Genomic DNA, 22953 nt, shown 5'->3' with positions numbered 1-22953 from the left:
CTTGTCAGGAGGGACTAGGCTGTTCCATCTCTGTGTGCCCCTCTCCCCCGCAGCTGGAGGAGAAGGAGCGGCTGCGGCACGAAGAGGAGGAGAGGAGGAAGAGGCGGCCCCCAACACCACCCGAGCCAGAGCCCGAGGTCACGGTGCAGCCAGTGCTGCCCCTTGACAGCCAGCAGGGGCCAGGACTGAGCATTGCTGATGGGTGAGAGCAGGGCCTGGCCTAGAGCACCAGCTGTGTAGGGGGTTGGCATCTAGGGGAGGACAGCATGGGGAGTACAGCCTGGGGGGAGAATGGGAAGGGGTCCTGGCATCAGGGGAGGAGGGTGGCATGGGGAGCACAGGCTGGCGGGGATGGAGGGAAGTCCCAGTAATGTGGGGTACATCCTGGAGTGGCAGCGAGGTTGGTGGCAGTCCTTCTCATGGGTCTCCACCAGCCCCTAATGCTTGTTCTTGTCCCGTCCCCCCATACCCCCCACAGGACTTCCACTCTGCAGAGCCGTCTCCCGGAGCTGCCTGCTGTGAATGGGATCTACCCTGACTCCGAGTCCCCCCAGGTAATGCAGCTCCCCCAGACGCAGCCCCCCAGCCAGGGCTACCTTGGGACCAGGAGGGCCCACAAACAGCAGCTGGGCTAAGGTGCCCAATTCTGGAACGGGGTGTGTGTGTGGGGAGCCTCTGCCACCTTCAGCCCCATCCACTCCATGTTGCAGCTCTGACTCCAGCTCTGGGAGGAGAGTGGGGTCTGGAGGGGGTCAGCTGGGCTGGTGGGGCAGAGCCTGGAGAGGCAGACGGCTCCCCCAGGCAGGAGGAATCTAGGAGCTGTGCTCCCTGTCACAGACCTGTTCTGTCCCTCCAGATGTCCAAGATGGCGGAGGTGACAAGCGGCGCCCGGACGGATGCCCTGGCCGAGGAGAAGGAGCACAGCCCTGCCCCCTCGCCCAAGGCCCGCACCAAGCTGCCGGCACTCACCCCTGAGCCTGCCCATTCGGCCACGCTGCCACTCCGGTCACCAGACCCCACTGCCCAGGAGCACATGGAGGGGGCGCTGTGCCGCAAGCAGGAGATGGAAGCCCAAGGCAAGAAGGCAGCCAACAGGTGAGAGAAGCTCTGCCCCTTACTGGACTGGGGAAGCCTGGGGACCAGCTGCCACTGTGGTGGGCAGGGCCTTGGAGGTGGAGCTGGGGAGCTGTGTGCTCCACCTCCCGCCTGCACTGATGGCTATATCCTACCCCTGGTCCCCTTGTGGTGATGGTTCTGTGCTCCCCTGCCAGCTGTGCTGATGGCTCTGAGCTCTTCCCTCTCCCCGTGGCTGTTCTGACGGCTCTGTGCTTCCTCCCAAGGTCCTGGCAGAACGTGTACTGTGTCCTGCACAAAGGCAGCCTAGGCTTCTACAAAGACGCCAAGAACGCCAGCCATGGTGTCCCCTATCATGGCGAGGTGCCCATCAGCCTGCAGGGGGCGCAGTGCAACGTGGCACTGGACTACAAGAAACGCAAGCATGTCTTCAAGCTGGGGTAGGAGCGGCCTCTGTGGCAGACACACAGGGTGGGCAGTGGTGGGATGGTATCCGTATGAGAAGGAGGGGACCTGGTGAAGGGGATAGGATGAAGGGAATAGGGAACAAGACAGGGTTTGGCTTAGCCATGTGGAGGTGACGTAACCTGTGTTTTTTTTCTCTCTGCAGGTTGAGTGACGGCAAAGAGTATTTATTCCAGGCCAAGGATGAGGTGAATCTCTTATGCATGAGGGCACTGCTTGCCCTGTCCACATGGGGGCACCCCTGCACACTGGCCTCTGAGCTCCTCGTGGCCCCTCCTAGTGCTCCTAGGTTTACGTGTGTGCACACATGTAACCCATACACCTCCTGGGTGTGGTGCTGGCACCAAGACCACTTAGAGATTAATGAGTCTGCTACAGCCTTAGCTAATGGCCATGTAGCTTTTAGCTCATGGAGGAGAGGCTCATGTACTAAGCTCCAGAGGTCCCAGGTTGGATCCCGACTAAGGTCTGTCGGTGTTACATGCGCACACCGCCACCCGCTCGGGGATCCAAGTCTGCTATGCTGTAATGTCTCTCTCTCTAGTGGGGGAGGTCTGTAGGGGGCAGAGAGGGCTAACTGCACAGCCTCTCCTCCATGCACCTGGGGCCAGTAGCCAAACACCTGGGTTACAGGTTACAGGATTCTCCCAGTCCTTCTGCCATGCTCACTCATGTTCTGGACCCTCTGCCTTGCCCCATTCCACCCCTAGAGCCCTCCCCCAGATATCCCTCCCCACTCTGCCCTGCCCCCTACCATCCTGAGTTGCATGCTTCCTGTGCTGCACCCTCTCTCAGTCCCTTTGCCTCATCAGTTCTGAATCCTGGGCCTTACCCCAGAGCTCTGCCCAACTCTGTTCCCTCCCAGATCCACCCTGTCTGTGCTCCAAAGTCCCACCCCTCTGCCTTGCCAACCCCTCTTGGTGCCCTGTCTCCTCCCAGAGCCAGTGCCCTGCCCTCTCTGTGCTCCAGTTCCCTGCCCCAACCCACGGCTGACAGCTCCTTCTCTTTCCGCCAGGCTGAGATGAGCACCTGGATGCGAGTGATCAATGCCTCAGTGGCCTGCACCCCGACGCCCCAGCAGGACACGGAGGATCCGCCCTCACTCACTGGCAAGGGCATGACACGGGCCGTGAGCATGCCACCCGTGTCCCCCAACAGCACCACTGAGGTCTCCGTGGCCCTGCGCAGCAAGGACGGCAAGGAGAAGGACCGAGAAAAGAGATTCAGCTTCTTCAAGAAGAAGCAATAGGGTCTGGGGGGCTTGCTACTGGAGGGGCTGCTGGAGGGGCACTGCCCGGCTATTTAATCCATGGAACTGATGGAAGGACACGGGATGGGACAAGGGGCTCTGCACGGGAGGGCAGACTCTGGGCTCCAGATGGATCGGAGCAGGGAGTGGAACTTTGGGTCCTGGATGGGGATGCTGCATTTTAGATTGGTAGCTGTGCTCATGTGACAGTTTCAACCAACCCTCCCACCCTGGGAGCTGCTGGGGAGATCCCTGCTGACTCCCCCATACACTGGGGAATGCTGGAGTTGCTGGAGTGCATCAGCCATGAAGCCAAGCTGGGAAAAAACCTCCCTGTGACCTTCTGCACCAGTGCAGGGGAGGAGCAGCATTAGGGTTACCAGGCTGTGTGGGGAAGAGTATTTAGGTTGCCAGGACCCAGGCATGGTGGGGGAGGGGCATTTGGGCTGATGCACATTTGGGGACATGTTTGACTTGCCTTGTCCCCTCCTGTCTCTCTGATCCATGAACCTTCTCTCCTTGCTTCCCCCCATCTCCTGGAGCTGCCCTAGTATGGGGTGGTACATCTTCCCCCACCCCTTTTCTACAGCTGCTCTACATTAGCAGATCCTGTGGCAGGGTCCATGGTGCATCCGTACCATAGTGAGGCCCCCACTCCGTGCCCCCTGCTTTGCAGACAGCCACACCCTCACAGGGAAGCTGCGGCTGAGCTGGACAGGATGGGGATGGGATCAGGTTCCCAGGGCTGGGGCTCGGTCTTTGGAGTGGGGTTATTTTTGCTTGCAAACAGCAGCAGTACCAGGGATTCCCTGCATGAGGATGCAGACAGCTGTGGCGGGCAGTTCTCTCACCGCCCTTCTCACACTGAGGGCTTTGCTGTCCAAAGGGGGCATGGCATTCCCAGAGGGGCTGAGCTCCCCCAAACAATGGACTTCAGAGCAGGGGGACTCAGTGCTTCTGGCAATCCAGGACCTAAGAGCTGGAGAAATTACAAAGGGGGAGCCCTTATCCTCCTTGAAAGTTGAGGGGGCTGGGCTCCTGGTGTCTCTGGAAATCTCCCTGCTGTGTGGGGCCTTTGAATTGAGACAGAGTGTCTCTCACCAAGCAACCCCGCTCGGCTAGCAGAATCACTGGGTGGGATCCTCTAGCCAGGGTTACCCGGGGGTGGGCAGAGGTCAGGCTGGATGCTCAGAATTGTCTCCTCTGGCCTGTCAAACAGTTGAGCTGAAAATCCATCCCCTGTTCAGTAGGTGGCTGCCCCTTTGACTTTCCCAATGTCCTAACCCCACTGGTCTCCAGTCATCCATAGGATTTCCTGGGGTGAACTGGGGGAAAGATTCCCTCCTCCCCACCAGTGCCCAATCTGGTGTCTTTTTCCACCCACCCCTCCCAAGCCCTGGCTGGTTTCCTTTGCCTTTATCTCCCAGTCTGTGGCCCAGAAATGATTTGTGCCTTCCTGCTATGAGTGGTTGCTCTCTGCCTCCCCTGGTCTTCCCTGTCTAAGGAGAAACCGTATCCCTGCCAGGGTAGGGCACCATGGCTCCCTCGCCCCTATGACTGTGAAATGAGCCAAGTCTCCTCCCTCTTCTGGGGCCCTGGGGACAGGCAGCTTGGAGCTCGAGGGGTGGGCAGGATTGCAGAACTGGATGGTGGCGGGGCCTGCTTCCTGCAGCGGGAGGCCTGGAAACAAGATGTCGCTGCTGCATTTGGACCATGACTTCGCTCCTCGCACCCCCTGGCTGGGACATCCCCTGAGCGCATCCTGGTGATCTTTCTGTGCTTGTGGGAAACATTATTCATGTGTTTGCAGTGGCATCTGTTCCAATTTTTGACAGAAACTCTGAAATAAAGGAGTCTGTGTAGAGACCAAGAGGCTTTGTTTCCCAGCAGGAACGGGGACGAGAGCATGTCTGCTCACACAACTTCCCTGGGGGCTGATGGGCATGGTGGGTGCAGTTAATGCAGGAATATCACACATGCAGCCACCTAGTGTCACAGTGCCAGTGCAACTGGCTCCCAGGATTGTTGCAACACAAATCACTGATGACAATAATGGCAGAGTGGCCTGTTGCTAGCTGGAGCATGCCCAGCTTCCAACCACCGGGTCATATGTGGCCACCACTGGCCATTTACAAATAGGCTTGGCAGGTGGGTGTTGGTTTTTTAATAATTTTGGGGGATAATATCAATGTTTATTTTAAGCATTTTTTTCAGTTTTTATCCATTTAAATATTCACAGTTGTGGGAGATGATGGAGGGTCAGACATGGGGGTTGGTCAATTATTTAGTGGCAATGGAGGCTGGGATTCAAAACGCTTTAGAACACTTCACGCTCCTTGTCAGCAGGGCGTATGGAAGTGGGGCAGTAACTATCCTTCCACCTGCTCCCACAGCATCTTTCCTACTGTGCAGGACGGGGGAGGGGGAAGAGATTTCCAGTATTAGGATGGAATTTTGCGGGGGAGGGGGGCAAACCCACCTTTGCCAATAAGAATCGACCCCTTCCCTGCCTTGACACCTCCCTGCAGCTGGGGGCGACGCACGGGAAGGGAGGGAGGAGGGGTAGCAGAGCCCTGTGTGTGCTACCCCCCCCCCCCGCACCGGATCTGTAGAGCAGGGGAGGGGAAGCGGCTAGTTTGAACCCGTCTTTTGGTTCCAGCCCAATGCACTTCTGCACTCCCCACTCCCGCATCCAGAGCCGCAATGGCACAACCTTCTATTGACCCTCCCATGGAGAGGCACAATGGAACAATCCATTTTCACTGCTCTCCCTATAAAGAGCAAATTTATTTCGTGGGCTACAGCTCACTTCATCCATCGGCTGCATTCCTGAGCTGTAGCCCACGAAAGCTGATGCTCAAATAAATGTGTTCGTCTCTAAGGTGCCCCAAGTCCTCCTGTTCTTTTTGTGGATACAGACCAACACGGCTCCTACTCTGAAACCTATAAAGAGCAGCATTGGAATAATCAATGCTCCCCCTCGGATTGGCACAATAGAACAATCCACGATCACGGCTCCCCCATGGAGAGCTGCAATGGACCATTATCACCGCTCCCCCCCCCCCGTGCAGATCCACAATAGGACATTCCATCATAACAGCTTACCCCCGCCCCCCGTGCACAACAGCGCCACATTCCGCCCCTTCCACGCAGACGCACAATAGAACAATGTTATCACTTGTCCCCCCCTTCCCTAAAACAACAATGGTGCAATCCACCTCTCCGGCGGTGTGATTGGCTCTAGAGAAGTGGGGGGACGGGTTCACCCTTGGAACGCTCGATCGCGATTGGTGAATCTCCTCCCTCCCTTCCCCCCCAACCCAGGAGCCCCACTCCCTACCCGTGGGCTCTGCATGGCTCTCCAGTTGATTGACAGCCAGCGCTGCCCAGTAGACGCGCGGGACACTCGGCTGGCCAATGAGGAAGCGGAGGGACGGGTGAGTGGGTGGGACTGGGCCTCGCGCCGCTGCAGCCGACATTTTGTGTGCTTCGCGGGGAGAGGAGGTGCGGTCCCTGGCGAGGTTGGTCTTGGTTTGGGGCCGGCCTGTTGCTGCGCTGGGGCGCTACTGTGTGGGCCCATGAGGGAAGGAGTATGTGGAGGGATCTGTGGGGAGGGCGAGGGCCCAGGCTGTGTCGGTGGGTTGGGGCGGGGTCTGTGGAGCTGAGGGCCGGGATGCGGCTATGGATGGGGTGGGGCTTATCCAGACCCTGCGGCTCTGTGCGTGGGGCGGATGGGGGGCAGGGCCTGCGTAGGGCCAAGGTTGGAGGTGGGGGGGTTATACAGCAAAGGGCACTATGAGGACGTGAGGGTTCTAGGGCAGGCGTCAGCATGAGCGACTGGGCTGTGTTGGGGGGGGAGGTACCGAGGTGGGCTGTGTTTGGGGGCGGGAGGGAGGTACTGAGGTGGGCTGTGTGTGTGTGGCGGCGGGGTGGGGGATTGTGGGATGGGAGAGGTCCCAGTGGGGGCTCTGGATGTGTATGGGGGAGGAACTGGGGATGGGGAATGGATGCCGTCAGGCCTTTGAGCTGCCTGTGTAGGGAGGGTTACAGAAGTGGGAGTTGGAGGGCAGCTGAGGAAAATGAGGGCTATTGATAGTGTGTATAAGGAGGGGTATATGGGAAACGGGAATATATGGGGCACCAATGAAGGCTTTGCTGTACATGGTGGAGTCAGGGCAGGAGAGGCGGTGAGGGCGTTGGCTTTATGTATAGGGGATACAGGGCAAAGGGGGGATATGAGATAGGGGTGGAGGTGGCATGGATGCAGATGATCAGGTAGCTCAGGGTCTGGGGATGTGGAAGGAAGGGGTGAACCTGGGTTAAAGTGTTGATGGCAGAGCAGGTGTTGTACTCAGAATGAATGTAAGATGCTGCAGTCCTGAGACAAGGTTGTTTGCACATGCGCACGCTCTTAATTCATCTGTCCTCGTTGAGCACCTTCAAAATCAGAGTATTGCACCTTCTCCCCAGCAGCTAAATCACCACAGCAGTGCAGGAAGCCCATACCATACTTTCACTCTGTCCAATGTGGATAAAATTGTGAGGTCGTTGAAATAGAGGCATTGTGTCCAAACTATGCTCAGCCCTTTAGTAAATGACAAATGTTTGTTGAAGGTGCAAGGAGAGGATTTAGGCAGCAGAGTGCAATTATCTGAGTTAGGACTTGACCAGGAGACTGCAGTTACCATCTTTGTTTATACAAAATGTAGCATAGGATCTTAGTGAATTATGCTGGTCCCGGCCTTAGTTCTGTCTTTCGTACAAAAGATGCATCTCCAACAGCAAAGCACCTAGAACTCCATTCGAAGCCACTGATACCAAACTTCCTACTTAATTGTCAAGAACAATTTTAATGGGACATAGGGTCGTCTCTCCTGATTGTACTTAGCTTTCATGTAAATAGACTACGTGGATAGGACCCTATCACTGAAGAGTATTAGTAAAGCTTATATAGGAAGGATGGGACACTGGATTGGAACTCTGGATACCTGGGTTCAATTCCCAGATCAGCTATACTCTCTGCATGACCCTGGGCGAGTCATTTAATCTACCCTATGCCTCAGCTCCTGCATCTATAAAATGGGGGCAATACTGTGGTGAAGAGGGCCATATAAGTACAGAGATGTAAAAGAGCATTGCACTTGGATGGGTGCTTCTTCTTAAACCACTTTCTTCTTCCCCCAGGCTCTGCCAAGATGGTGAAACTCTTCATTGGGAATCTACCCCGGGAGGCAACGGAGCAAGAGATCCGGTCGCTCTTTGAGCAGTATGGGAAGGTGCTGGAATGTGACATCATCAAAAACTATGGCTTTGTGCACATCGAAGACAAGACAGCGGCCGAAGATGCCATCCGTAACCTGCATCACCACAAGCTGCATGGTGTCTGCATCAACGTGGAAGCCAGCAAGAACAAGAGCAAGGCATCCACCAAGCTGCATGTGGGCAACATCAGCACCACCTGCACGAACCTGGAGCTGCGGGCCAAGTTTGAAGAGTATGGCCCGGTAATCGAGTGCGACATAGTGAAGGACTATGCCTTTGTGCACATGGAGCGGGCTGAGGATGCGGTGGAGGCCATCAGGGGCCTAGACAACACAGAGTTCCAAGGTGAAACATGAACCAGGGAAAGTGCAGCCTTCGCTAGAACTAGGTAGCGCCAGGTTCTGTCCAGAAGATCAGGTCAGGTGGAAATGTGTTGGTGATGGGGTCATAATTGTGCTGAATGAATAATGGCGTTCAGACTGATCATGTTGTCTGGATGAGTTTTTCAGTGTAGATGAACACAAGAAGTGCAGAGTTCTTGGGGAGGTGTTTAGGAATTGGATAAACCATAGTTTTTGTTCAAGTTAGAAAAGTGCTTTCATTGGATTTGAGAAATACTTTCAGTTAAGTACATGTCTAGCTAATGAACTAGGTAATTCAGTGCTGCTCCTCTGGAGAACTGTTTGTTGTACATTTAATAGTCCTGTGGCTGCAACTATGGTTGGAAAAAGTGTTACAGGAGATTGAAGGGTATTGACATAGCTGTGGGGAGACCAGGACTGGAATAGCAGCGTGCACTGTGGGTCATGATTGAGTTTCATGGGCAGAACTGTGTGTTTGCAGAAGCCCAGGACTTGAATAGCAGGGTTGAGATTGTGGGGCATGACAGAAATGTGGAGGAAGCTTGCATGAGACCAGACATGTCGGTCCCTCATCTTTAGGAGTATTTAAAGCTTTGTGCAGTTTTTAAAAGGTGTTAAACAAGAGATCCAAAACACGTTAAAGGTGACCTGCAAGGAGGGGTGGGGTGGAAATGGGCTTGTCTGCTTTTTTTATGATACATAAAGTTGGTCTGAACAGATTTATTAAATTAAAACTCTGCTTGTTTTTTTTTTACATCAGAAATTTGGGTTTTGTTTATGGTGTGAGTTTAGTTCTCTAATCATGAGACAGAGATGACCTCACAAAAGTGAAGAGTGAAAGCTGAGGTATCAAGAGGAGAAGGGATTTTTAGTTAGACAATAACTTTCTTTCTCTGTGTTAACTCCTAATGAACTTTGGTTACCAATCAACCTTTTGAATAAGGAAGCCTTTATTAATTTCTCCTTTAAATTGTTAGAGCTTTGAGATCTCCCAGTAGTCCTGCAAAACCAAAGAAGATCAGATCCTTGCATTCCTGACCTTTCTAAGGTTAAGACCAGTGTTAGACATTAGACTGGTCCACAAAAAACTGTCTATTTTTTTTTAAACCACCAATTTATTAGAACAGGAACAAACAAGCATAAGATGTTATGGCCTCCAATAGGTTTAGCTTTAGACAGTTAGCCTAATTACAAAAATACAAGTTACTTAACTGAGTTACTTTAACTCAGAAGAATGTGAAAAAACGTGAAATGAAGATTACTCCTGGGGGGATTCTGCGTGACTGGGCCCCCCCCATCCCCGAATACCTGTGCTTCCCTGCAAACAGGGAAGTAAAAGGTGGGGGGGGGAGCAACCATGGGTGCAGTTTTTTGCGGGGGATTGCTCCCCTTGAAACAGAGGTGAGGCATGGGGTGACACATAGGGTTACAAGCCAGTGAGCTTTCCCCTCCTCCCCATTTCTGCAAGCACAGAGTTACCCAGCTGAATGAGGCTGTCTTCCGACTCTGCAGCTGAACACCACCTCCTGGGTCCTAGTGCCAGTCCTGCTCTGCTTCTGTGTGCTAGGAGCCTTCCTGTTTTCTGTGCAACAGTGAGTGCCTGCAATGGGGTGGGTAAGGAGGGTGGGGGAAATGAGGGTGCGGGGAAGAGGCAGTGGGGAAGGAAGGGGAGTGGAATAGGGCAAGGGGAGGGGAATGTGGGAGTGAGATGGATAAGAAAAGAGGATAGGGGAATTGCAGGGGGAGCAGGAGACGGGCATGCAGCATTCCCTTGGCCGTAGCTCGGGCTCCCCCATTAAGCAGGCCCATGGAACCCTCACTCTGACAAGCCCTTCCCCGCTACACCTGGACCCCTCTGATGAGCCCCCCAGACTGCCACCCCACTGATTCCCCAAGCAGCTGCACCGGGACCCCCCACCCCATCAAGCCCCACTCCTCTGGCGTTTGGAGCCCCCCCTGAGCCCCATGTCCCCACACCCAGACCTCCCTGCTGAACCCCATTCACCTTCACCCAGATCTCCTGCAGAGTCCCATTGCCCTTGAACTGGAACCCCCCAACGAACCTCTGTGCACCCAGATTGTCCCACACCTATCCCCCCCCCCCCCCAAAGCCCCTCCACACTTAGATCCTGCTGGGCTGAGCCTGCCCACCCACCCACATCTGGTGCACCTGGCACAGAGAGGCAGGGCCCCAGGGTGTTTCTGGGGCAGGCCCAGACCTTGCATTGTTTCAGGTCAGGTGCAGCCTCATTGTGGAGTCCCTGTTCCCAGGGGAGGTGGGGGCTTCAGGGTGATCTCCCACCTCAGTGCAGCCAGTGGGTGGCCTGTGCTCCCCACTGCCATGCTGGAGATACATTTATTTATTGATAAATACAATTTGCAGAATTTTAAAATATTGTGCGCTTATTTAATTTTTTGGTGCAGATTTCCCTCAGGAGTAGAAGGTCTAAAAAATGAAAGAATGGACCATAATGGAATCAGAATGGCAATCTTGCTGGAGTATTTGACTGAATAGGGGATCAATTGACATTATTTGACCAGTCAGTTGACTGACTTACCAAGCCTAGTTAAAACCTCCCTGGCTGCCTTAAGTATTTAAAAGAGGCTGAAAGAGAACCAGCTGAATTTTTAAAATGTCATTTGTCTGGTGTCTTGAAGATTGTACCTTCAAACTTAGCTTGAGACACATTGACTTAATCAACTAAAAAGTGGGAGTTCAAGGTAGAGGATGAATTGATATTGACGTGTTCTGTTGGAACTCTGAGCTGTGGAGCATGGGAATTGCCAAAGTGGATCAGAGATGTGGTCTTTCTGGTCCGGTATTCTGTCTCTGACAGCAGCCAATACCAACTGCTTCAGCGTAAGGTTCAGGGGACCCTGTAATAGCATTGATGGGATAACTAGACCCCAGCAGAGATTAGCTCTTGCCCTGAAGCAGGAGAATTTAAATCTCTTCCAAAACTTACATCTGTTTATATTACTATTCTTGTTCTGGCTATCCTTATCCATGTAAATGGTCAATACTCTTTGAATCCGGCTTAGTTTTTGATCTTGGTGATACCTTGAGGCAGTGAGTTCCACGTGTGAATTGTGCTCAGTGTGGAAATAGTGTTTCCTTTTACCTGTTTTAATGTTGCTCCTATCAGTGTTGTGGAATATCCCCATGTTTTTGTATGATGAAAGGGTAAATAGTAGCGCCCAGTCTACTGCCTCTATTCCATTAGTTTTTTTATGTATTCCTATCACATTCTCATATTTGTCTCTAAGATAAACGGCCCTATTCATTTAATCTCTTCATATGAGAGTTTTTTCAGACTCAATTCTCATCACCTGTCTTTTGCCCTCATCTGTTTCTGATACATACTTTACGGAGCTGGGGCAACCAAAATAGAACACAGTACTCTAGGTGGAGATGTCCCATTGATTTATAGAAAGGTATTATATCTTCAGGATTCTCCATCCCATCCCTTATGGTACTTTGGAACTTTGCTGCTGCACATTGCACAGAGGTTTCCATTGACCTGCCCAGAGTGGTGCCCAGACCTCTTACAGAGTTGATCCCGATAATTTAGGAATTCAGTAGGTGTTCAGATTAATGCACATAGCAGGGAATACTTTCCATTTATCAACATTGAGCAGTGGCAACAAAGCAGACATGCAGTTTTTGTTGTTTCCAATGTTTTGGTTGCACAAGCTGTCTTCTGCTCTAGCAGTACAAAAGCCATCTGTTAGTGCAATATGGAAAGCAAGTGGATTTGTAGACTGTAGTGTTACACCTGTGCACAGATCTTTGGGTCCTACAATGGATAAGCCCTATCTAGTCTTGGGAGTTAGGCTGTGAAGCTCTACCTCAGAGAGGGCAGCTAAGGGGCGTGTCTGGTATCACCATTGAAAGTGATGCTGCATCTCTCAACACCTCATCCCAAAAGTTAACCTGGTAGGGGTTTGTAGAAATAATCTCTAGTAAAAAAAAAAAACAGCTGCTCTTCTGTTTAGAACAGAATATTTGTCTTCTCTTAGAAGTAGCAGCTAGGTGTATCTTTAGGCAACTCTGTAAAAGAAAGGATGTGTGCCTGGAGGCCTGACTGTCTTGGGTCTATAACGCAGCATTGCATACACCCATACGGCCTACATAGAAATTAATCGTCTCTTAGGGAGTTAGCCATTTGAAGTTTGTGGCAGTGCTGATATTCATGCATGAAAGCTTGTTTCATGTTTCTACTAATAAACTTCCCTGCACTGTATGTAGGCTAAGACATTTGGTTTCCATTTTCTAGCGACAAGCAGAAATAGAACTCTCTCACTGATGATATTCAACAAAGGGTGTTGAGAGAGAGAGAGGCAGATTAATACTAGGGTATTTTGCACCTTGCCACTAATTCTTCTGTCCCAGGCTCAGTGACCAAAAGCTGTTAACACCCCAAGCTAGGCCTGGCAGAATATTATTTTTATTTTTATAAAATGTTGGTGGATAATATTATTTTTAAACATTTTTTTTAGATTTTTGTTGATTTAAATGTTCACAGTTGTGTGAAATTAAGGGAGGGAGGGTCAGACAATAGTTATTTAATGACAGTAGACATTGAGATTCAAAACATTAAAGATTTATAACAGTTAAAATACAAATTGTCAACGTCACATATCAAATTATACAAAGTAAATATCCTTCAATCAAACTCTTTAAGTTCTCAAGCAGCATTTTTCTTATGTTGCCTATTTGTAAATTTTAATAATAATAATTTTAATCGATGGAAATATTTTTTCCATTGGTTAGTGTATGTACAGTAGGTGTTCTCAAACTGGGGGTTGGGACCCCTCACGGAGTCACAAGGTTATTACATGGGGGGTCGCGAGCTGCTAGCCTCCACCCCAAACCCCACTTTGCCTCCAGCATTTATAATGGTGTTAAATATATAAAAAAGTGTTTTTTTAATTTATAAGGGGGCTTGCTATGTGAAAGGGGTGACCAGTACAAAAGTTTGAGAACCACTGGTGTACAGTGAAATAGATGTTTTCTGATTACAAATCAAATTCTTCCAAACCTACTCATTGCACTTCCATAATTCCCATGAAATAAGCTGGTGGGTCCCAGCCCAGTTCCTGTTGAACAACTGTGCACCTCTCATAAACACTGCATTCAGGTGCTTTATTGAAAAGTCCAAAGATTGAACTGGCCATAGAGGATGAACCCGCTTCTCTTCAAAGTGGCCTTCCAGGTCAGGATTGAGACATGTTGGCTGGGTGAGGGTGCTGGCACATTGTGTGGGCACTGGTAGTGCCAAACCTGTTTTATAGATAAGTGACTTCAGTTTTCAGAGCTGCCAATATCGTATACTACACCATAGTGTGTGTGTGGGAAATCTAGAATATATAAAAGATGAAGTTACTTGTGGTTTTTTCTGAGAGCAACTTTATTACTTACTTCTGAAAACACAAGCACCACTAGGGGTAACATTTTCAAAAATGCCCAAGTCACTTAACCTCTTAAGACCTATTTTCAAAAGTGACACGGGTAGCTTGCTATAGTCAAGTATCGTATAAATAGTTTTTCCAGCCCTGAGCCTACAGCACTTTCCTACCTGTTTAGTATCAGTCTCAAACACTTGAAGCACAGTAGAGGGCGAATGCCATGGTGTCCTTCTCTGTCAGGTAAGTCCCATAGTGGTAAGTTGCTTTGCTACGGTAAATAGTGGCTATATCTCTGTAATTTAAGGTAAGTCAGGTTGGCAAGAGGTCACCCATCAACTTGTGCAGTTAAACTGGGACTGTTTTATGGACTTTCTGGCTAAAGGATTACTGGATTCTCTTGTGATTTATGTTCTGTAACATCTAAATGAAATGGTATCTTGATGTAGAATATAATCTGGGCTCTGACTCTCTGAATGCTGCTGAGGGCCGGATTCTATGTCAGAGATAGACGTCGCATGTTATGGTTACAATGCTTTTTTCTCTTCCAGCTTTATGTGCAGAAGCTCCTCCAGTGTCACCCGGTTGGAGAGATCTTCTCACCTCTGCTTTTGTACATTGCAAAGCACAAGAATGGTGATCAATAAATAGCTTTAATTCACTGAAAGTAGCAAGTAACTCAGTAATTCAAACAATGAAATATTTTTCAGTTTAGCCGGCAAAAGTGCTATGCTTAAATCTGTACTTAATACCAAAGCCACAAGGATTCCTACATTATGCTCCTTGAAGTATTGGCTGTTTCACACCAAGAACTCCTTTGTAGTGTCTATATTCAGTCTCTTGTCCTACAGTCAAAACTTTGAGTGACAAGTAGACAGTTTCTGGTCTGAAATGCTCCTTTGCTTTGGGCTAACTGGCAAATCCACTTTCTTTGTAGTACATCATCTACATCTAGCATGCAACTACAGCATTCTTGCTGTTCTAAGGTGCATGGTATAAGAATCTAAATAGAATAGATTGCGTCCTCTGCAAGGAGAAGCTCACTTGCTGTATGCAATCACCTGAGACATCTTGGCAAAGAAAACTGCCAAAGAAAAATCTAGCACTGAGTTCTGCAGGACTCACTGATACTGAAAACCGTTCTAGGTTAGGTTCACAGACTAAACATGCAGCCAAAGTGCTTGCAGTGTGAGAAATTTCGTGTGTGTGTAGCTTTTTCATTTGAGGTGGAAGAGCAAATTGCTCTTACAAAACTGTTAATGATCCAGAGGCTTATAGCTAACTTTAATGGCAAGATTGCCTGACAGTTTGGTTAGTGCTTTCAAACTTGACGGTCTAAACTTACATATCAAGATTGCTATAAAGGCATCTAAATAAGTGGCCTGACATTCAGAGCAGCTCCTACTGACTTCAGTGTCAGAGGAAAATGTTTTTCCACAAACCTGACCATAAGCAATGGAAACCCACAAGCACATGCAATAGTCGTACAATGCTTTGTCCACAGAGCCCATGACGTCTATATACATCCTGCTACTTTTTCCCATCAGGTGCTGCAGGCTTTGTGTTTTAAAAAGGGGGTTAAAGATCTCTTTGGACATTGCTAGGAGCCATCCCAATGTAACCAGTGCCCTTTCTGCCAGTTAACATCTCCTGGTCTCCCTTGTGGCCTGGATGGTCGGCATGTGGCTCCTTTTTGTTTAGCTTCTCTGCAAATCGCCTGCCATAAGATTGCTGTGGTGTGAGCTTATTGTACGTCTCTGCTAATGCCCAGCCTTCACCAGGCCTGGAAGCAGAAGCCAGAGATTGTAGGCCATTTTGAATTGTACATAGGCTAACAATGTATGTAACTTTCTTGAACTTGAACCCTCTTGCTAAGTATGGTAGTTCATGTTGTAGTGTTCCTGGTCTGCTCTGACAATCATTATATGGATACCTTCTGAAAAGTCATCTTGGGATTTGTCAGGATGTTTCCTTCCAGAGTTCCATCAATAACCATTCCAAGTCAGATACAATCACTGGAGATCTTGGGAGTTCTGTCTGTTCTTGGGGCTCTGTACCACTTCACGTGGGTAAATCTTAGTAGACAGTGAGGAGCCAGTATCCCGTAAAAGCTGACGGGTAAAGTTGTTGGTTTGACTCATGGGCAGAATGTTCAATAGTTGTAGCTATCTGGTTAGATGTACTGAGGGGGTGAATCGATCAGCTTGTCTTGATACATTTTTAGATCAAGATTTAATATGCTTTGTTTTGTTACAAATCTTGTGGTTTTCCATGTGGCATCAGTTTATTATAGCAACCATTCTTGCGTCTGTTTCTTAAAGGCAAGCGGATGCACGTGCAGTTGTCCACCAGTCGGCTCAGGACCGCGCCCGGGATGGGAGACAAGAGTGGCTGCTATCGGTGCGGGAAAGAAGGGCACTGGTCTAAAGAGTGTCCGGTAGATCGCACGGGGCAAGTGCCTGACTTTACCGAAACCTATAATGAGCAGTACGGAGCGGTGCGCACTCCCTACCCCGCGGGCTATGGGGAGACCATGTATTACGATGATGGGTATGGAGCAATGGTCGACTACTACAAAAGATACCGCGTGAGGCCCTATGCTACGGCATCTGCATACGACGCCTATGCAGAGCAAACAATGGCCCAGTATTCGCAGTACGCGCAATACTCCCAAGTACAAACCACAGCCATGGCCGCCACCACAGCCATGGCCGCCACCACAGCCATGGCCAATCGCCTCACTACTACCCTAGACCCTTACGATAGAGCGCTGCTGCCAACCCCAGGAGCAGCCGCAGCGGCAGTAGCTGCAGCTGCAACTGCTGCTGCAGCAGCCGCATCCTCCACCTATTACACCCGGGATAGAAGCCCCCTGCGTCGCACGGCAACCGCGGCCACCACCGTCGGAGAGGCGTACGGTTATGAACGTTGTCAGCTGTCTCCAGTCTCGTCGGTCGCTCGGGCCTCCCTCTACGATGTTCAGCGGTTCGGGCGGGAGTCGTATGCGGACAGGGCGCGGTACTCTGCGTTTTGAGTCGGAGGTGAGAGCACTTTCCGGTCTAGTTCATAGGTTTTTGTCCGGATACTTTGAGGACCTGGGGATCCTCTTCCTAGGTTCTAAGTACTTAACATATATGGTGCTACAGGGGCACATTTGACCCTGTATCACTGGATGGTAGCAAAAAGTGCCTTATACCTATTAAACTCTGAATTTCACTTGTCAGGCATTTGGCAAAGCTTTGACCCTTGTTAGGACTTTACATTAATAATACATCAGGCCTTTCACCTGGAAGTAGACACTTTCCAAAGCCAGGATCTAAAAATGAAATGTAAACTGAGTCAAATCTAGACATACTGCATGTTTTTCAGAGGTATCTGTCACCAGAGTATCTAGTGCATTGTGCATATAACTGAAACAGGTGTACATGTAGGGCTTGGAACATTTCCCCCAAATAGAGCATGTTTTATATTACCAATGCTGCTACTGTACAGCTACATTAATAAGGCCAGAAATGGAATTATGGGGATACAGCCAGGGGATTAATTGTCAAGGGGATTCAAATTCCTGCAGTTAAAGGCTAGAGCATGATTACAGTTGTCACTGTACTCTAAGAATAGCCAATTTCAGCCTTATGATAGGGTTTTTGAGAGCTCTTTCCCCCCCTTTGCGGTGGTGATCCTTCAAACTCATGCACTGGGACATGATGTTGTGGGGAGCTATTTAGGACCCAGAATATCTAGGGCATTGTAAATTGCAGTAAGCACGAATTTCCAGGTGAAACGACTTACAACTATTGTGTGGAGCATGGGTGTAGTTTCCTCTGATCAATCTCTTCTGCAGTAGATGAAACTTCCCAATGGCCTTGTGAGAGCCCCCACAGAGAGGGAGCTGTAGTAGTCTAATTTAGGAAGTGGGAGGGCACATGTGCTGAATGAGTCAAAGATGAAAGAAGTTACTGGCACATGTCTGCTCCTCTTGGGACTTCAGGAGCAGAGATGAGTCAGGGAGTTAAGGCCTTGAGGGCAGGGACAGTGTCTTACTTGTCTGAACTATCACAAATACTGTTCACAAAATAATATTTGGAGCTTGTAAGTTGCCTGAGAGTCAGGAGAGTGTCTTACATTGAAGACAATGGTCACTGTCTCGTTCATTCCTGCCAGTGAGCATCCTGTTTACCATAATGCCTGCTCCCAAGGAACAGGAGCATTCACCCACAACTGCTTTAACTTGCCTCAGTTTAAACAGTTGGAAGCTTGTGGCATGGCCTCCAGTGATACTAGGTGACCTAGGAGGGGCCAGAGGATTTGACAGGTGATGGAGGATTAGAATTCTCATCTTAAATCTGAGCCCCCTCTTACACACCTGGTGTAGCTGGTGTGTCCAGTTCTGCTCCCAGTCTGTTGTCATGGGAGGGACTTCACTTTACAGGGTTGGATTCTTCACTCAGCTCACCTTGCATAAAGGTTCTTGCCTTGTCATTGCACCACGCCTAGTGGGAAGGACCTGGGAATCTGCCAGGGCTCCTGTTGCATGTGGCCAGGGTTCAAATGTAAAAGTAATGAGAGAGATCAGAAGTTTGACTCAAATAACAGCATTGTACACTGAGCTGAGCTTAGCACAGGTAGTAGCATATTGTTCTTCAATGACTTCTTTGACTACAGCAGAAGAGGCCCAGGTAGTGCATTTCCAGGGGTTGCTTTTGTTGCAGTGCATTGGGGAGTTATCTACTGATTCCCCCACTGAGTACGCCATTCTGCATCCTCTCTCAAAAGTGCATTAGCTGTCAGGTTCATGTAGGGTTGCAATGAATCTTGTAATAGGTTTCAATTTCAGTGCAAGAAGACACCAAGCTGAATACAAGACACCATGTCTGTTGGGATTTAGGCTTCTAAATCACTTAGGCACTTTGGAACATTTTACCCTTAATCCCTAAAGTCAGCTGCTGAGAGTCTGTGTTCAGGAAGCAGTTTCTGCAAGTAAGCAGGGTCCTCAGGCACTTTAAACTTAAAAGAAACCTTGTGTAAAGTAAATGGGGTTTTTAAACCTAAATTTCTTGGCCATTGTCTAAAGGCCAAAAGGCAAAATTTTCAAAAGTGCCTAACCCCTGTTGACTTGGGTTCCTATGTCATTTTGGTGTTTTTGAAGACTTCACCCAAAATCTTCTGCAGACTGAGTTATCCGAGTTCTTAATTCTTTCTCTTCTTGTTTAATTCAAGCTGTCTTTGAATTGTGAGCAAGAACATCCTCAACCCTGGGAGCTATTTTTAGTCCATGTTCTGGAAACTTAGATCCATGGCAAGAAGATGAGCTTCTAAATGGGCTGGAGGTCTTGATGCTCCTGCATTTCAGAGAAGATATTTGAACAGGGTTTTGTTAATGCCATAACTTGAATGCTACACTTAACTGTATTAAACTACAGTGATTCTTTAATTGGCCCAGTCATACCAATAGCTACAGCACAGCAGATGCCTTCTCTAAAACTTTCTGTTTAGGCACATTCTAAGAAGCAGAACTACTCTCTGTCCTTGGAAAAATCTTCCCTGCAACCTAGAAGTAGGTCTGGTGGAGCGGGCCTATTGTAAAGGACCAGGTCAGTGTACTGATGGAAGCCCTCTGTGCTCCTCTTGTCACCCCAGTAGTGGGGGTGAGCACAGGGATTTTAATCAGGATGTCCATCCTGGGCCCCATGTGAACATTTGGTCTTCGGTATCAGGCTCTGGCTATTAGAGGTCCAGTTGGCTTGGAGTGCCATTGCCCTCTAACTACTGGAAAAAGGAGCTTTCTCTTCTTCCCACACCAGCTGGCTGTTGGTAGGGAAGGGCCAGGATGAGGATTCTGCTGCTCCAGCCCCTGCTGGTGGTGTTTGCTTTGCCAAGCAGCTATAAAGTGAAACTGACTTGGTTGTTGGCTTCCTAGCTCTGCGTAAGGAGTTCTAAACAGCAGCAATGAACAGAATTGGTTTAGTTAATTTTGTTTTGCTGCTTGGCAAAATGATGAGCATCAGCAGAAGCACTAGATCTGCCTGCGGACTCAGAGATGTGCTGTACTGGTCAGGTTAGGAAGGCTGTCTAAAGACTAGAAACTTAATCTTTTAACTGAAAGAACTTGAAATGGACTCCAGTGTGGGAGGGCTGCCTGCACATGCTGTGGAGTAACTTTTTTCAAAACTCAGTCGTTGATCATTAAGGACCCTTCCCGTACAAATATAACCTTAGTTTTTTTTCAGTGTTTGGAGCTCAGTTTACATACAGTTGCCTCTAACAGGAAATAAATGGAGTATAATTACACATGAAGTAGTTTTCTCTATAAATGCAATGAATTCTATAAACGAGCAGCTCTTCGTGGTAAAACAAAAGCCTGGACTTGTTTGACCAAACCACAGCCAAGACCAAGGAGTAAACATGAAGCTCAATTTTATGTCTTTGGTTTTGGACCCAATTAACACAGAGCTTGGAAACAGGAACCTCATTAATACCATAACCATTAAGGATTTCTCATGTTGATTTTTGTGGCTTTCAGGAACAAATAGGTTGACTTCTTCTCTAGGAAATGCGCCTCTTCTTTGTACAGGAGACTCAAGGTGGCCTGAGTGTATTTGAGGGCAGAAATCTGTCTTCAGGCCTTTGAATGAATTGTGCTTTTTATCTTTCAGGTAGGATATGTGCGGCTGGACGTCAGGTTCCTGTTGCACGTGAAATCTATATCGTACGTGTCAAACTGTGCTGGGCTTCAAAGCATACTGATCGCAGCTAATGCATTTACTCATAATGGACATTTGTCTCTCGTCAAAGTGTAGTGAAAAGTAACTTAACTTCCTTTTCTTTTTTTATTTTTCAGAAAATGCTTTGAATAATTTTTTGGCCTTTTATTTTCCAATGACCCTAGAGCCATTATTCTCTGCTGCTCTTTGGGACGTTAGTACCCTTTACCCAATCTAAGCCCAGCTTTTGAGCTAGAGTAGTTGCAATGCCAGTTAACTCTTTTTTGGAGACGTGCTTGGGATTACTGTCTTCCTCTTGCAGTTCAGTTTGTAGCTTGCCTATTTAATAGTATGTTTGTTTTTAAAGGTGAATAACCAGTCTTAGTTAAGTATGAAATATTATATCTTAACGTAGTATTGCAAAGCCTGCTCCCCTTAGTTCTAGCCTGCACTCTGGAGTCATCTCTTCTGCCCCAACATTATTTTTGGAATATAACCTGTAACTCTCCTTCTCTCTGAAGTTTAGCATCGTTTGACCACCTCTCTTTTTCCAGCAAAATAAACACTTATAACAGATGAGAGTATACTTGTGTCTTGTGTAAATCAGAACCATGCATGGTGCACTGGTCTAAGCTTGTGGGAGTGATTTTATGGAACGAAACAGTTCAAGACAGAGTACTTAAGCCACTATTTATAGTAGTGCCTGGAACTTCAAAGGAGAGTGGGGGTCCCATTGTGGTAGGCACTGTAAATACATATAGCTATCACAAAGATTACAATCTAAATAGACAAGACAAGGGGCAGGAGCAGGGACTCAGTAACACTAGGAAAAAATTGTAGCTCAATTGGCAATTGAACTCAGGTCCCCAGAGTCCTCAGCCATTGCATTATGCACTAGTCCTTTCTAGTTCACCTCTGAGCATTGTCTAGGTCTAAGCTATACCCTTTGAGAGGCAACAGTAGACAGGAATTTCTCAGTGGTCAGCTGTTGCAGGACTTAACAGCCTTATTCATGCTACTTTGATGTGGAACTCCCTCTTCAGGGTATATAGGGTCCATGCTGCATGGGGAGAGAGCCACAGGCCGATGTCACTGCTTCTCAGTAGTTTCCTCTTGTGAAGAAGTTGCAGCTTGAAAAAGATATAAGGAGGTAAGTAGATCTCTGCAGCAGCAACCCTGCTGCGGTCAGCCCAGCTCTTGTCAAATCCCTCTGAAGAGAGCTGCTATATGTCTCTCTTGATAAACTTGAAGGGCATGAGCCAAGTTCAGAGTTGGAGGTGCCTGAACAAATCTATTTCCATCTAGTTTAGTCTACTCTGACTGTCTTACTACCACCATTCTCTAATCAGATCTGTAGTCCGCAAGGAAAGCGGGGTGAGGTGGCTAGTGGCAGTTTATGATTTAGTTGCAAAAGAGGAAAAGTTCCTGAGCTGAGTGAGATCCTGCACAAAAAGTGTGGATACAAGAAATGCTTCTGACGTGCATTCCCAGATGGGTACATGGAGGTACACTCACAGCAGTTGCCTTCTCAGTCAGGTACCTTGCCTGTTAACTTCAGCAGTCTCAAGGTGACATACAAAGGCCTTATCTGCTCAGTGAAGAAACAGCAGTTGAGCTGGTGTAGGCTTAGAACGAGGAGGTTTTTTTTTCCATGGCATTGATATTCCCAACCACTGCTCCCCTTGTACTTTGTTAGCTTTTTGAACCTATCCAAAGCTGTCTCATAGCCATCCTGCTATTAAGTCTTGCTTCCTTGTGGCCTGCTTAGTAGGCCATTGTAGTTGGTTCTCTTCCTGGGGGTGGGGTTTCCTGCTGCTGCCGCCCCTGTCTCAAGATCCCTGATGTCCTCAAATCTAGCTACCTAATCTAGTCTAGTGAATAAATGAGTAGGAAAACAGAAATAGTGTAAGAAGCCTCAACAGGTCCCATCTGATCAGCTGAGGCCATTTTCTACACTCCTCCACTCTCTTGTGTTTTAAATACCCTCTCTCACACACCACCTTTCTGCATTGTCCTATGCTGCCTTTTTCCTGTGGGGAAAAGCTCCCTATCCAAATCTGGAAAGCCATCATCCCCTTATCCTCCAACTAACACATCCTGAAAACTTCCTTCTTATGCAGCTGGTGATCACTGCCTTTCTGGCTACATTAGGGCAACAAAAATAAGGTGTGGATCCTCAAATACTGTTGATGTGTGAACCTAAGCTCTTTGGGCATTTTCTATAAACATTCAACACCTATGTCATCTTTCACATCCCTTCCTTAAAACTCTCCTCTACCATGCAATCTACAAAAAGCTCAACATTCAGCACATGTGATGCTGTGACTGCTGCTTATCATGCCACCTTCTGTTTGCCATGTCTCTTTGTAGGTCCTTTGCTGCAGGGTCTCTCTTTACGCTGTGTGTTTATACAGTGCTTACTATGCTGCGGTCT

At 48.6% G+C, this 22953-nt stretch overlaps 2 protein-coding genes and 1 pseudogene across 7 annotated transcripts in view; 2 read left to right on the top strand and 1 right to left on the bottom strand.

The window, feature by feature from the left end:
* SPTBN2 (spectrin beta, non-erythrocytic 2) overlaps positions 1-4658 on the top strand; it is a 61787-nt gene extending 57129 nt beyond the window's left edge. For all 6 annotated transcript variants that reach the window (XM_048856311.2, XM_075130464.1, XM_075130461.1 and 3 more), the window contains 6 exons: positions 54-202; positions 479-554; positions 857-1095; positions 1341-1514; positions 1685-1727; positions 2555-4658. In XM_048856311.2, coding sequence (XP_048712268.2) covers positions 54-202; positions 479-554; positions 857-1095; positions 1341-1514; positions 1685-1727; positions 2555-2788 — 915 coding nt within the window. In that variant the 3' untranslated portion in view covers positions 2789-4658. The remainder of the gene's footprint in view (positions 1-53; positions 203-478; positions 555-856; positions 1096-1340; positions 1515-1684; positions 1728-2554) is intronic.
* Positions 4659-6237: 1579 nt separating this feature from the next.
* Positions 6238-21095, top strand: LOC125639835 (RNA-binding protein 4B-like; annotated as a pseudogene).
* RBM14 (RNA binding motif protein 14) overlaps positions 9468-22953 on the bottom strand; it is a 39559-nt gene continuing 26073 nt past the window's right edge. Inside the window, exon 2 of the mRNA XM_048857568.2 lies at positions 9468-10012. Coding sequence (XP_048713525.1) covers positions 9888-10012 — 125 coding nt within the window. The 3' untranslated portion in view covers positions 9468-9887. The remainder of the gene's footprint in view (positions 10013-22953) is intronic.

The sequence above is a fragment of the Caretta caretta genome, chromosome 7 (assembly GCF_965140235.1).
Source record: "Caretta caretta isolate rCarCar2 chromosome 7, rCarCar1.hap1, whole genome shotgun sequence".
In the NCBI taxonomy this organism is placed as follows: domain Eukaryota; kingdom Metazoa; phylum Chordata; order Testudines; family Cheloniidae; genus Caretta; species Caretta caretta.
This window is presented reverse-complemented; position numbering and strand designations above follow the sequence as displayed.